A 14,468-nucleotide genomic window follows, 5' to 3' on the forward strand; every position below is an offset into this window, starting at 1 on the left:
AATTAGAGGTGTGGGTGGCCAGATGGTATTTATTTGTACCGTTATGATATGAAAATTTATTTGATCATTCCATCCTAGTCTTCCTTTCTTTGGCCCACAGCTGTCCTCTGGTTAGATAACATCTGCCTTCTAACATTTACAATTGGTTTGAGTTTTGAGTTTGAATGATCTGATTATTTCCTGTTTTTACCCACATTGGTTATAATCTCTCAGCATAATTTAAAGCCTTAATTCTGCACAGGAGCTGAGGATGAGAGGGGAGAGAAAAGGGAAAAGGAGAGAAATTTTGTTGAGGTTGAGAGATCAACTTTTAGGCAGATATTTCATATTTTTATCCTGATGCAAACTCAGATTCTCTGCTCTGCTTATGTTAGAAGAAATCATGAGAAATCTTGAAGGTTTGTTAGGTAAAATTATGAAACAAGAATGAAGCCCCTAAATGGAGTCAGTAAACCAACCAAGTAATTCTGAAATTACTGAGACCCCCACCTAATTTCATACATGAACATTCATGTACCTGAGGATAAGTTTGAAGTAGCTTTCTTCAGCCATATGATAATCCTAAAACATTAAAGTCCAATTCTACACTTATCTGCCCAGACATTAATCTGCAGCAATTCTGCTGAATAAAGTCTAGTCACTGGAGTGGCACAAGTATGAAAGTGGTGCAAGAAAGAAGAGAACTGGCTATATATTAGAGATCCTACTATCTTTCCTCTTACATCAGTGTACTTATAGTGGAGGGCAGTTCTTTACCCTGAGAGTGCTCTAGGAATGCAAGATATGTTTCCATTGCAAAGTTAAGCTGTGTGGTTATATATCTTATATATAACCTGTGCTGGTGATATATCTTGTAATTCTTTCTCTGGGGATGTAACATGTAATTCTTTTTCCAGGTACTTCAAAGGAGCTCCCCCCCCTCCTTCTGTCAAATACTGGAGAAGATCTGTCAATGTTTTTCCATTTTTTTCCATGATGGGGGATTTGAAGTTCATTCAGGGGTCTCTGAGCAATGGACTTATTTCATTCAGGAACGGGGATTCTGGCCACACATCAAGTTAATTCATGACAAAGTTAAATCCATATTCTAATCTGCAGGTCACATGAAGTTAGGATTAAAAGTACTTTCCCAGAGTTTTTCTGTACCTTTTATGGGTATTTGGGGTGTAGGCTGAAGTCTAAGCCCATCCTGGAGCCTTTGTACTTGAAGAGACTTACCTTTTGTTTTGCTTTTAAAATGTCAGGCCCCATCTCTGCCTATGAACTTCGGCAATGAGTTTAATATAACTCCATTATAGTCAACTCTGGCATAGCTAAGAACAGATTATGATTCTAAATTGGCGTAGAATACAAGAACACTGACAGATCAATGCAGAAGAAAGAACCCTCTTCCTGTAATTAAAAAAAAAAAAATCCATTTTGTATATGTTCTTTTTTCTTTCATACTTTTCCCAGTGAGACCTCATGGAGGACTTCAGTGGAGGGAAAAAGTGAAGTTATTGATTTGGCTTGGTGTAAGGCACATTTTGAACTGCTTTGCTCAGCTCTTTGCATGTATGGGACAGTAACCTGAAAGTCATACTGAGAAATGACACTAGCAGCATTAGGTGTCTGCTGTGATTTTTTTTTGTCTATATTTAAATTCTTTCTATGCACACTTTAGTTCTGAGCCCTTTTTTTAGATCTGTTGTTTTGGTATTATGGATCCTGACATCCTTCATTTTCGTGGTCGAGACGGACAAACGACAAGTACGCATTCTTATAGTACAAGCAAAGAAGGTTTTTTTATTACTACAAGCCAGCAAATTTATACCCATTATACTTGTTACCTTGTACATACGTCTGTCCCTTATTGGTCAAAAAGTTGTCAGAAGTTGTTTTTCTCACCCCTCATTGGGTGACTTTTTCAGGTTCCTTATCACAACTGCAAACGGTCAACACATTCCTTAAACTTAGTTTCCCAGGCATGCTTCTCATCCTTTCTTGTTCTCTCATGGGAACACTGTAATCTTGTCAAGGTCAATATCCTCCCCAGGCCCCTTGGTCCAGCCGAGGTCCTCCACAATTCCCCCTTTTTGTTTTTGCGCCAAATATGCCATGTGAATTGTCCACTGCAGGGCCCTTTGCAGCAAGGACAACACACATGGGAGGATGCTCAATGCAATGATAATAATTGCCAATATTAATAATCCTGTTTTCAATACTCCCTTTAACCACCCTCCAATCCCCCATTGAGAGAATGGGTCTTCTGTCAGCTTCTACACCTCCTTTCTCAGCTGTTGGATACTCTGGGACACTGACACCGAATGATCTGATAGGTTCATACAACACATACCATTAAGGTTTTCACAACTGTGGCCATGGGCCAACAATAGAAAATCAATAGCTGCTCTGTTTTATAGTGTAGCATGGCATATAGAATCTATATCTAGCAATAATCCAGAAAGAGCTTGTGATGTAGCATTGCTTTGCGTGCCTAGCCAGCATCCCTCTTGGCCTGTAGCATTTGCAAGTGTTACCCATATGTTCATCTTGGGCTTCGATGGTACCCATATTGCAACCACTACTCTGAGGAGGCTGCAGCAGGCGACGACACTTCTAAGTAGGGTTTTACCAGTCGTGCTGGCATCCATCGCGGTCCAGTATCTGTGGAGACACAAACATATCCTCGACCCCAGGTTAATAAGTCACAAGGTGCAGACCATTGACCCATCTGCAGGTCCCATATCTGAACCTTAACCCCGGGGGTCACACCAGATATACTTGTCAATGACCCAAAATGACATAGCATTGGTGGTTGTTGAACATCATCAGTGACCTGCAAAAAATTTAATACATACGTGGCCTTGTTAAGTTGAGCCTCTGGGCCCTCACCCATCATTCCCCCTTTTTGTTTTTGAAGCATATGCTTTAGAGTTCCATGGGCGTGCTCTACAATGCCTTGTCCTGTGGGAGAATGAGGGATACCGGTGACATGGGTAATTCCCCAAAGCTGCAAAAAGGTAGTCACCTTGGTAGAAAGATAAACTGGACCGTTGTCAGTCTTAATCTGCTGAGGTACACCAGCCACAGAAAACGCTTGTTGCCAGTGTCGAATAACATCCCTGGCGGCTTCACCTGTATGAGCGGTGGCAATAACAACAGAAGAAAAAGTATCAATAGACACATGCACATATTTCAACCGCCCAAACTCAGGAATATGTGTCACGTCAGTCTGCCAGATTTGCAAGGCTCGAAGGCCTCTAGGGTTGGTTCCATAATAATGAGGTACATGGTGGCCCTGACAGTCAGGGCACACGGCGACGATGGCCCGAGCCTCAGAGTTTGACAATCGAAATTGCCACTTTAAGGCCCGATGTCCTTGGTGAAAAAACCGATGAGCTTCGATCTCCTGTTGTCTCATATTTGGTACTGGACCTATTGCCACCCCCGATATGAGAGCATCTGCACGAGCATTCCCTTCCACAATAAAACCAGGCAAGCTTGTGTGGCTTTTAATATGCATGACATAATATGGGGAGCGGCGTTCCTGAATCTCCATCCATAACAGCTTCAACACCCCAAATAACTTTTCATTTCCCACCTGACCAAGCACAGCCTTATCCAATCTTTGAACCAAACCCACCACATAAGCTGAATCAGTGATGTTTACAGGATCTGGAAAATGTTGAAACACCATCACCATTGCTCGAAGTTCTACAACTTGAGGGGAGCCTTCTTGCTGTTCTATCTTCTGTTGACATTGCTGGCCATCATGCCACACAATGGCTGCTTTTCCTGTTTTTCCTGAACCGTCAGTGAACACCGTGGGACCAATCACCGGCTCTGATTGACTTAGTTGCTTTTGTGTAAAGCGTATTTGATTTCCCATTTTAATTAACGGATGAGAGGGAAGATGATACCCAATTTGCCCAGTATAATTTGCCAAGGCTGCTTGCAATGCAGAGCTATTAGTGAGACACCATTCAAAATAATCGGTTTTAACAGGCACAGTGATACATTCCGGGTCTCTGGCTATCAATTCCATACATCGAACTTGGGTCTTCATGATAATTTGGGTTAAAAGCTCAAAAAGACCTGGGCCGGTTTTGTTTGGTCTGAACGGTAAGAAGGCCCATTCTAACACATGCAATGGATCCGGCCAATCAGAATTCCATTGTGCGATCATGGCAAAAGGTACCAATTTGTCTATTAGTACAAAAACCTGAATTGAGACTGTCAGATCAATTCTCCACACATGTCTATGCACAATTGCTTGCTCTAATTCTGTAATTACTTCTTTTGCCTCAGGGGTTAATGCCCGTGGTACAGCAATATCTGTATCACCCTTCAATCCAAAAGTGGCTGTAATTTCGATGATGGTAACCCTAAATAGGGTTGAACCCAACTGATTACTCCGGCCAATTTTTGTACATCATTTAAAGTTTTTATTTCCAATTGTAACTGAATGGGTTGTGGTGTGACCATCTGATTTAATATTTTCATACCCAAATACAGCCACGGCCGTTGACACTGTGTCTTTTCAGGTGCAATAACTAGGCCTAATCGCTGTAGTGAATCATGTGCTGTGACTTCCATTTCGCTTAACATCTGTTGAGATGGAGCGGCTAACAAAATGTCATCCATATAATGATAACAATAACATGTTGGGAATGCAGTACGAACTGGAGTTAAGGCCTTTGCCACAAACCACTGACAAATGGTGGGAGAATTTTTCATTCCCTGAGGCAAAACTTTCCAATGATACCTTTTCGCCGGCTCACTGTTGTTCACTGAGGGTACAGTGAAAGCAAACTTCTCCATATCAGGTGTGGCTAAAGAGATGGTGAAAAAACAATCTTTTAAGTCCATTATAATAATTTCTCATTGCATTGGAATCATAGTTGGAGAAGGTAACCCTGGCTGCAATGCCTCCATGGTTGCTATTACCTCATTAATCTTTCGTAAATCATGTAATAGCCTCCATTTTCCAGATTTCTTTTTGATCACAAACACTGGTGTGTTCCATGGGGTATGAGAGGTCTCAATATGTTCTGCAGCCAATTGTTCTGCAACTAAAGATTTCAAGGCGAGGAGTTTTTCTTGATTGAGGGGCCACTGATCCACCCACACTGGTTTATCTGTTAACCAGGTCAGTGCCAGTGTCGGGCGCTCCACGCCCTGTAGCACAGTGGCCCCTATGAAAAATCCGTGGTAAGATGCACCCCCCATTGATCCAACACATCTCGACCCCATAAATTAAGTGGCAAAGTGGTGACATATGGCCTCACAGTGGCTTTCTGTCCCTCTGGGTTGCTTATTGGCATGGGTTTTGCTGCAATAAAACTATTTGCAACTCCACCTACACCCAACACTCCTTCCACATTTACAACCAATGGCCACGAGGAGGGCCAGTTATGCTGCGCTATGATGGTCATATCAGCCCCAGAGTCCAGCAACCCTATCAATTTTATCTGTGATGGGGATGCATTTGCCATAGTGAGGGTACAGGTCATTTCTGGCCTGCTTTCTGTAATGTGTTGCGACCAAAATACCTGCGGCTTTCCAGTGGACCCAAAACCTTGAGTACCACGAATTACCTGTTCTGTCGCAGGCACACAGCTCATAAATGGTATGAGTTGAGCAATTCGTGTGCCTCCTTTTATAGTGACTGGAGGGTTTGCAGTAGATACTATTGCACATATTTGCCCATGATAATCAGCATCAATAACTCCCACGTGCACAATTAACCCTTGCAAAGTACTACTTGATCGTCCTATTAGTAAGGCACTTAATCCTTTACCAATCAGTCCCCAGGCTTCCAGGGGCACTTTATGCACTCCTTGGGTAGATAAAGTTACTGTGTGGGCGGTGCATACATCCATCCTGGCTGCTCCTTGGGTTTGTCCCCGTAACTTGTCACAAAGGCTTCTGGTGTCTGCGCTGGCTGTTGTACCAGAAAGGGGTTGCTGGAGTGGTAGGGCATTTGTGTCTGCACGCGCCCCTTCGCGCTCTTTCTCCCGTTTCCCAGCTGGAGGGGTTGACCGTTAGCATGAAATTTAGATTTACATTGCTTTGCAAAGTGTCCCAGCTTTCTGCGCTTAAGACATGTAGCTGCTTCCACGGCCGCCTGCCCGGCTCCTCCTTTTCTATTTTTAGCGGGACAGTTAGCCTTGACATGTCCAGCCTGCCCGCAGCAGTAACATTTCTGATTAGACATACGCATTGCAGACATAGCTGTAGCTAATGCAGACATTTTGTGTTCAACGGAGCCCACCTTCCTGCAAGCCGTAATCATAGCTTCTAGGGTTGGATCCCCAGGGAGCGTCTCAATCACCTTTTGACAATCTGTGTTAGCATTGTCACGGGCTAACTGTTTTACCAGCATTTCTCGTATATGTGCATCAAATACCTGCCGCTCTATAGCCCCCATCAATTTCTCTACAAATGACAGAAACGGCTCTTTAGTCCCCTGTTTAATCATGGTATATCTTGCCTTAGGCTCTGCCAGCTCCGCCGTTCGGAGCAAAGCTTCTACACCAATAGTCTTTACTTGCTCCAATACAAGTGAATGCCATTGAGCCTGATGTTGAGGATTATTAAATTGACCAGTCCCAGTCAGAACATCAGCTCTGTTACCATAACGTGGATCGGTTTGTGAAAGCTGCAAATTGTGTACTGCTTGCGCCTCTGCTCTCTGAGTCCAGATACTACGAAAAACGGCACATTGCACAGGTTGGAAAATAATTTGAGCAATTTGAGCAATATCATAAGGTGTCATTTCTTCCATAGTTAATAGGCGTATTAATTGCATAACTGCGGGGGAGTTGGGACCATATTGCGCAGTTGCCTTGTGTAAATCCTGTATAACTTTCCACGAATGTGGTCTATGTTCATCCATAATTCCTTGTCCTGGATCACCCCGTACCACGGGGAAAGTCATGGCCCCAGTCCCCCTTAAATTCGTTTCACCGGAGTTGCCTGCTGTTACAGGAACGTTAATTTGCTCGGATAGGTCCCAATTTCCTTCTTGCAGAGCTCGAGCTTTCACCTGCTGCCAGAATTTCAGGGGGTTGTGGGGACTGACAGTGATTCGAGCCGGCGGGAGGACCCAGGGCTGTCCTCGGCAACGCGAGCCTCCCTGTGACTGTCCCTCCTTCGGTGTTCCCGCAGACCCCCCAGGGTCAGGATCCCCCATATCATTGTCCATGGGATCACCCCAACCCTCTGATGTTTCGGCTGGCAGAGGGGGGTACAAGCACGAGGTCCCCTGTTCCCCTCCCCGCGCCCGTGGGGGGCTATTCATCCCTTCTCGATCCTCTGAATCAGGCGGCACGGAGGGGGCGGACGGGTTAACCGGCGCCTCCGCCGTTTCAGCGGGGCATACGTCACTACCAGGAAGCAAGTCCTGGGGCCGCTTATAAGTTCTATCTTTAATAGTCCGAGGGTGTCCTGAGGGCTGCTCATCATCAGAGTCATCAACGAAAGGGTTCTTTCGTCGGCCCCGTGGCTTTGGCCGCCCTGCGCGCTCGCCAGAGGACTGGGCAACAGACCCCACGTCCTCTGTGGGAGAGGACTGCCCCCCCCCCGCGATAGGGACGTCTGGCTCCTTCATCCTATCCCTTTGTTCTTTAATGTCTTTGACGGTTTCAAGGAGCAGGTACCACGTCATCAGGAGGCTGGCAGCCTCCTTAGACCCTCGGGACGCACTGTCAAACAGCTTGTCCCCGAGTCCTTGCCACACAGGCACACTAAATGCAGTCGCCGTATCTGCTTTATATCCGTGTTGCTTGCCCCATAAGAGCATTTTCCGCAACATCAGCTCTTCTACTTTAAGTCTTCTCTTTTGCAATATTACTTTCCACATATTTACAATTCCGGCGTCCTCCTTACTGAGGGTCCCGCCCATGTTCCCGGCAGCTCACCTGTTTATCTGCAGGTGTCAAGTATCGGTCCGCACTAGCAGCTCTTCCCGCCGCTCTCAAGCTATGCCGGGCTCTGTCTCCACTGCTCTCCTCGCAGCCACAAGCATTATTTACAGCATCACGTCGGGGTCACCAACTGTCGTGGTCGAGACGGACAAACGACAAGTGCGCATTCTTATAGTACAAGAAAAGAAGGTTTTTTTATTACTACAAGCCAGCAAATTTATACCCATTATACTTGTTACCTTGTACATACGTCTGTCCCTTATTGGTCAAAAAGTTGTCAGAAGTTGTTTTTCTCACCCCTCATTGGGTGACTTTTTCAGGTTCCTTATCACAACTGCAAATGGTCAACACATTCCTTAAACTTAGTTTCCCAGGCAAGCTTCTCATCCTTTCTTGTTCTCTCATGGGAACACTGTAATCTTGTCAAGGTCCAGCCGAGGTCCTCCACACTTCATGAACACACTGGATTTGTTAGAATGCTGACTGAAAGAAACCAATTCTTAAATTTTCCTGAGATTCATTAATGCAATCTTTCAGGTTCCTAATTCTTTTGATTACTTGTTGTATGATTTCAAAGTTTTTCGTAATTTAAACCTCTTGATTTTTTTAATGCTGAAATCTTACCTTGTGTCCATTTTGTTGTCTCCTTCGTAGATTGGAGAAATTGTTGTAGTAACGGATTTTTCCACAGTTCAAATTTACCCTAAACTACAGAAGCAGGTTTTTAGTGGTGGTAGGTCATGGTGACTTTTTAGTCAGACAGCTCATAAGCTTCTCTTCCTTCTGGCTTCTCATCCTTGAATATGAGAGATACACTGTTTTAATGCTCCTCACAGGGCAGTGCAACATGTAATTTCTAATAGCACAGAAGAGCATTGAATATTTTTTGATAAGTAGCAATTTTTAAAATGTAGTTTACAGCCAAATGAATGATTAGTTCTTCTAGCAAGAAAGCTAAGAGCATCATGAACACCATCTCAGGAGTGACAGATAGATAATTCTTCAAGACTTTTAAGGAAGGCTTTGCATCTATAAGGTCTAGATGTATGTACAGTTTTGGCTGTGGAGCAAGATGTGTGAAAGCTAGAATTCAGATCTGCAAGATGCTAAATGCTCTGGTCTTAATCTAATACAATACTCTGTGCATGACATCATTTGCCTTGAGATATAATCTCACCCCACATGCACTTCAAGCTGTCCAAAACATTATACTTCAATGAGTGTGGCTCTGAGCCTGAGCCAACAACCCTTGTTCAGGAGTATACTGCCTATGGTTAAAAGCTGCACTCACACAGCTACATATATTACAATTGGCTGCATGTAAGCAGAACTGCCCAGAGAGCAGGTAGAATGTTAGCCTGTGAGAGATCCGTTAGACACCCCCTCACTCACTTAAATTTAAGCATAACAGTAATTCCACTGAAGCAGCATACTGCAGTGAACGCATAATGTACCACCATGAATACAGGTTTTGAGTGTTTCACTGGAGTGGCCATAAAGAACACCGGACCCAATAGGGTCATTCTTCAGTGACAGTCTCATTTTGTTTGTGTGGGTTTTACTCTCTTCTTCCTTCCCTTTTGTAAATAAATCAGTCAGCCTTTTTGCAGAAATTGGTTATTCATCAAAAGGACAGGCAAGGTAAAAATTTTATCATTACTTAGTTGCTAGTCTACCTATCCAAATACAGCCCTGTATTTCCTATGTTACCAGGACTCTTGCTCAATCCTTGATCATTGCAGCCCAGAAAGCCAATTGCAATCAAAAGAAGTGTGACCAGCAGGTCGAGGGAGGTGACTCTGCCCCTCTACTCTGCTGTGGTGAGACCCCACCTGGAGTACTGTGTTCAGCTCTGGGGCCCCCAATATAGGAAGGACATGTATCTGTTGCATCAAGTCCAGAGGATGGCTGTGAAGATGATCAGGGGACTGGAGCACCCTTCCTATGAAGACAGGCTGAGAGAGTTGGGGTTGTTCAGCCTGGAGAAGAGAAGACGGGGGAGACCTTATAGCAGCCTTCCAGTACCTAAAGGGGGCCTACGAGAAAGCTGGAGAGGGACTTTTTACAAGGGCATGTAGTGATAGGACAAGGGGTAATGGCTTTAAATTGAAAGAGGGTAGATTTAGATTAGATGTAAGGAAGAAGTTCTTTACTGCGAGGGTGGTGAGGCACTGGAACAGGTTGCCCAGAGAAGGTGTGGATGCCCCCTCCCTGGAAGTGTTCAAGGCCAGGTTGGATGGGGCTTTGAGCAACCTGGTCTAGTGGAAGGTGTCCCTGCCCATGGTGGGGGGGTTGGAACTAGATGATCTTTAAGGTCCCTTCCGACCCAAAACATTCTATGATTTTGTTGTTTCTTGTGTTGAGATAGAAATGCTGTAAGGAAATTGTACTTGTTATCCATTATACACTCTACATGATACTTTATCTTTTCCTACAGAGCAGGAAAGATAGGTCACCTTACCGCTCTTGAGTTGCATACAATGTGTGTGTGCAGTTAGCATAGAATAGCCACTTAGTTGGAGAATTTGAAGCATGAAGAAAATTAGCCACATAGCATCCTGGGGAGGAGGAAGGGAAGATAAAGGTAACCTCGATTTCCTAATCACTAGCAAATTGGGATCTTGTTTTGGCTGGACCTTAAGTAGGAGTGTAAAAAAACGTGATAAGTAACATGCCTATCATCCATTCTCTCTCTGTCTCTGTCTCTGTCTCTTTCTTTTTTTTTTTCCTTAAAAATACTCTGAAAAGGACTGTTTTGTTTTCCAGGATGAATCTCCTGAAGAGACCTAATGGGTTTTGGTAGTTTGCAGGCACAGAATAAAAGGGGATATTACTGAGAGACAAGGAAGATACAAAATGAGTTTTCTCAGTAGAGCAGTAAAATGCCAAATAATGCTAATGTGCTTTTATCTGCTGTCAGCTTTCAGGTTCTGTACTTGCCAAACCACCTTGTGTAAAGCTGGCAGGATGTTTGATCTAATCTGCAAATTTAGATAGGCAATTTATCAAAAAAGCACATACAAACCCAACAGGTCTTTTTTGTCTGTAGACTAGAGCCTTTTTAATTTGTTAGTACTTTGTATTACTCCTATTTATACATACAGCTGAGTAAAAAACATATTCCATTGCTTGCTGCTTTCACATAGCTTTGTGGCTTTGCACTCCACATAAGCTAAGAAGTGTTACCAAGTTGTATTAGTAGCACCAGGTTGCCTCGAAACATGGTAGTGTTGCAAGATGCAGTTAGTGCTGGTGATTACATACTACCTGCTTTCTCATCTCTCCTATTAATGAATTAATGTCCAATGATGGTGATAAGTATATGGATCTCCATGAGAGCTTCAGCTGGAGCTTGTAGCTATGATGAGTCTTTAAAATAACAGTAGGTAAGCTGAAAAGCATAATACAAAAGAGCCTGTGAGAAAGGGTCTCAAGAACCTTGGGCTAAGTCTGTAAGAAAAGAGCTATGAACGCCTGTTGCCAAAATCTGATTGGTATGACAGCTCTTTGCCATCATCCCTAGCTCTGGTTCTTAAAAATGCTGTTGCATGCCACTGAAAGAAAAGACTAGAGGGCTGTGTTAAACTGGCTTAGGTGTTTCTCTTCACCCACTGAGCCTGATTTACTGCTTGCTCTGTTCCTCCAGCGCTCCTATGCTTAACTATCAAGGACTTAGGAAAACTGTTTTATTGTTTCTTGGCTTTCTAGAGATATCTCTGTGGAGTCTGTACCAAGATATTGTGAAAGTTTTGTAAGCTTTGATCCAGACTCATGAAAAGTTAGTAATCTTTTACTGTATGTTGTCTTTGTGGAGTTCCCTGAGGTACGGAAGGACAGGCGAGCAGAACACTGTTTTCCAGCAGCTAAAATATGACATGAAACTGAGTTATTAGGAGCAGACAGGTGTCTAACACATTTTGAAAAATCAATATACTGATTTATCTTTCTGTGCTCCCCTTGACACATTAAAAGTATGTCAGATAAACACTGTCAACTTCAGATTGTATTATGCTTTGAAGCATGAACATAAAGTTAATACACAAATTTGGCTTCTGATTTTTCCAATTTAGTTTTACTTTGTGTTAGACATGGAAATTGCATCATCTGTTTATCAGACTTATCAGGCTTTGAACTAAATAAAAGCAAAATACATTCCTCACCAAGATGCCTCCTAAGCCAGAGCCAGCTGCTTGAGTCTTGGCATGTCAAAGCAGAGTGCACCTACTCTGCTGCTCAGGTTTTTTTGCATATTTCATTTCCACATCTTGACTTTAATAAATATGCAGAGAAACTGAAGTGTTGAAAAACTAGCAGTTAGGCTTTTCCCTCACATTTTCAAGCCTCAATTCAGCATGATCAACACAGTAATCCGATTATGCCAGATACTTGGTTGGAACTTTGCGTTGATTGTTCCAGAGTATGTGTTGAATGTTGTGCATAGTGGTATATTAGTGACTGTGGTAGTACCAGCAGGCAGCTATATGGCTATGTATTTGGTGTATTTATTTGTATTTGTCCATGAACAAAACAATGTGAAAGTTTTATGTAGGTCTTTGTCAGTGATTAATTAGCGATGTTAGTACTGAAGTATTTTTCAGTTACAGTTTTTGTGGCTTTGTGTAATCTCTTTCTCACTAGGTTAGTGAGAAAGGATAGCATTCTGATGTTTCTGTCTGCTCACACTAGGAGAGGTTGGATAGCAGGCAAAAATTAGAGCTGACTATGGCTTGATTCTACTGGCAGGTAAGGTATTTTAAGGTGAGTTGCAAGGAGTTAATTTTAAGTGCAGCAAGATCATAAAATATAACTAATTACCATAGCTCTTGCTTTTCTGTCTGCCTGGAAGAGGGGGAGGTATCTTGAGAATTTAACATTTCCAGAAAACATACATCTGTTGTAGTTTAACCCTAGCTGGCAGCTAAGCCCCACACAGCCACTCGCTCACTCCCTGCCAGGTGGGATGGGGGAGAGAATCGGAAGGGTAAAAGCGTGAAAAATTGTGGATTGAGATAAAGACAGTTTGCTAGGTAAAGCAAAAGCTGTGCACACAAGCAAAGCAAAACAAGGAATTCATTCACCACTTCCCATGGGCAGGCAGGTGTTCAGCCATCTCCAGGAAAGCAGGGCTCCATCACGCAGAATGGTTACTTGGGAAGACAAACGCCATCACTGAAAATGTCCCCCCCCCCCCCCCTTCTTCTTCCCCCAGCTTTATCTGCTGAGCATGACGTCATGTGGTCTGGGATATCCCTTTGGTCAGTTGGGGTCAGCTGTCCCAGCTGTGTCCCCTCCTAACTTCTTGTGCCCCCCCAGCCCCCTCGCTGGTGGGGTGGGGAGAGAAGCAGAAAAGACCCTGGCTCTGTGTAAGCCCTGCTCAGCAATAAGGAAAATAGCTGTGTGTTATCAACATTGCTTTCAGCACAGATCCAAAACATAGCCCCATACAAAATACTATGAAGAAAATTAACTCTATCCCAGCCAAAACCAGCACAATACCTTACTGAGATTTTTGGATGGAATAATTACTAGGAGTAGAAATCTGTTCTGAACTGAACAAGGAGCTCTCTGAAACAACCAGACCTGGTAGTGTTTTCTGTTTCCCTACTAGAAAGCTCAGAAATCTGATAAAAATTGTGAAATAAAGTAATGAGGTTCCATTAGCTGTACTTGGTAAAACTTTACTCCATGGCATACATATATAGCTTTACTTTGCTAGTCTTTTATAACCCTTCTGCTCTGTTCTGCTTTCTGACACTTTTTATCTGTAAACATATTTAATTCATAAAGCTTTCAAGAATATTCTTTGGAAAAACAGCTGCAAATGTTTTTGATGTGGTAAACTTTTGCTGTATTATCAAGAGACTATACTTCTGATGCTTTTGGGTATAATTATTTTAACATAGTTCACATCCTGTTTTTTCTTTCCTTTCTCCTCAGTGTGTTTTGGCATGTTTTTATACCTTGAGATGAAGACGTTGTTGCTACTTAAATGCACAAAGATTATTTTAACTTGAGGTTGGAAAGTGTACAAGGCTGGTCTCTCCATGACTTTCTAGTCTTTTATCAACAGATCTGTAGCCAGCTGCAGAGTTTTCCACAGTCTAAATTTCTTTCAGATCTGTGGAGCCCAATTCCTAACTACACTCCCTCTGCTAGACTGAGTGCCCTAAAATTCTGTGCTCTGTACATGGCAATGTTTTCCTCAACATAATTATGGCTGGCATGCTGCTAATAGATCTGGGGGCTGTTAGCCACAGGCACTCAAAGATCTCAGCCCTGTGTCTGAGGTGTATAAGAAAACAAGCCCGTCAGTCCCAGCAAGATTTGGATAAGCATAGAACCGTGCTTAATTGGCTTTCCAGTAATGCATAGACTGGATTCACTTTGCTGTAGATTGTGGTGCAGGTGAAGCCATGAGAAAGGATGAAGCTCCCTGGAGTTCAGAAGCATCTCAGAGTCATGAAGTCATGGCTCTGGGGTTCTCTCTACCGACCTAAGCAGCCACTACAGTGACCACACTGCACATTGATGTGGTTCTGTAGCAATTTGTAGATTAGA

At 43.3% G+C, this 14,468-nt stretch overlaps 2 protein-coding genes across 2 annotated transcripts in view; both read right to left on the bottom strand.

Annotated features, from left to right (window-relative positions):
* Nucleotides 1-2,553, bottom strand: part of LOC115343943 (vegetative cell wall protein gp1-like) — a 21,229-nt gene extending 18,676 nt beyond the window's left edge. The window contains exon 1 of the mRNA XM_030020540.2: nucleotides 2,520-2,553. Coding sequence (XP_029876400.1) covers nucleotides 2,520-2,553 — 34 coding nt within the window. The remainder of the gene's footprint in view (nucleotides 1-2,519) is intronic.
* A 3,283-nt stretch (nucleotides 2,554-5,836) lies between these two features.
* LOC121233532 (endogenous retrovirus group K member 8 Gag polyprotein-like) lies at nucleotides 5,837-7,888 on the bottom strand. The gene has a single exon (XM_041125966.1). It carries the CDS (start codon nucleotides 7,886-7,888, stop codon nucleotides 5,837-5,839), a length of 2,052 nt encoding a protein of 683 aa, XP_040981900.1.
* Between the last annotated feature and the right edge of the window lie 6,580 nt (nucleotides 7,889-14,468).

The sequence above is a fragment of the Aquila chrysaetos genome, chromosome 1 (assembly GCF_900496995.4).
Source record: "Aquila chrysaetos chrysaetos chromosome 1, bAquChr1.4, whole genome shotgun sequence".
NCBI lineage: Eukaryota > Metazoa > Chordata > Aves > Accipitriformes > Accipitridae > Aquila > Aquila chrysaetos.

What these genes read in the sequence shown, in the direction of transcription:
- LOC121233532 (XM_041125966.1), bottom strand. Translation starts at nt 7,888, where the DNA reads ATGGGCGGGACCCTCAGTAAGGAGGACGCCGGAATTGTAAATATGTGG.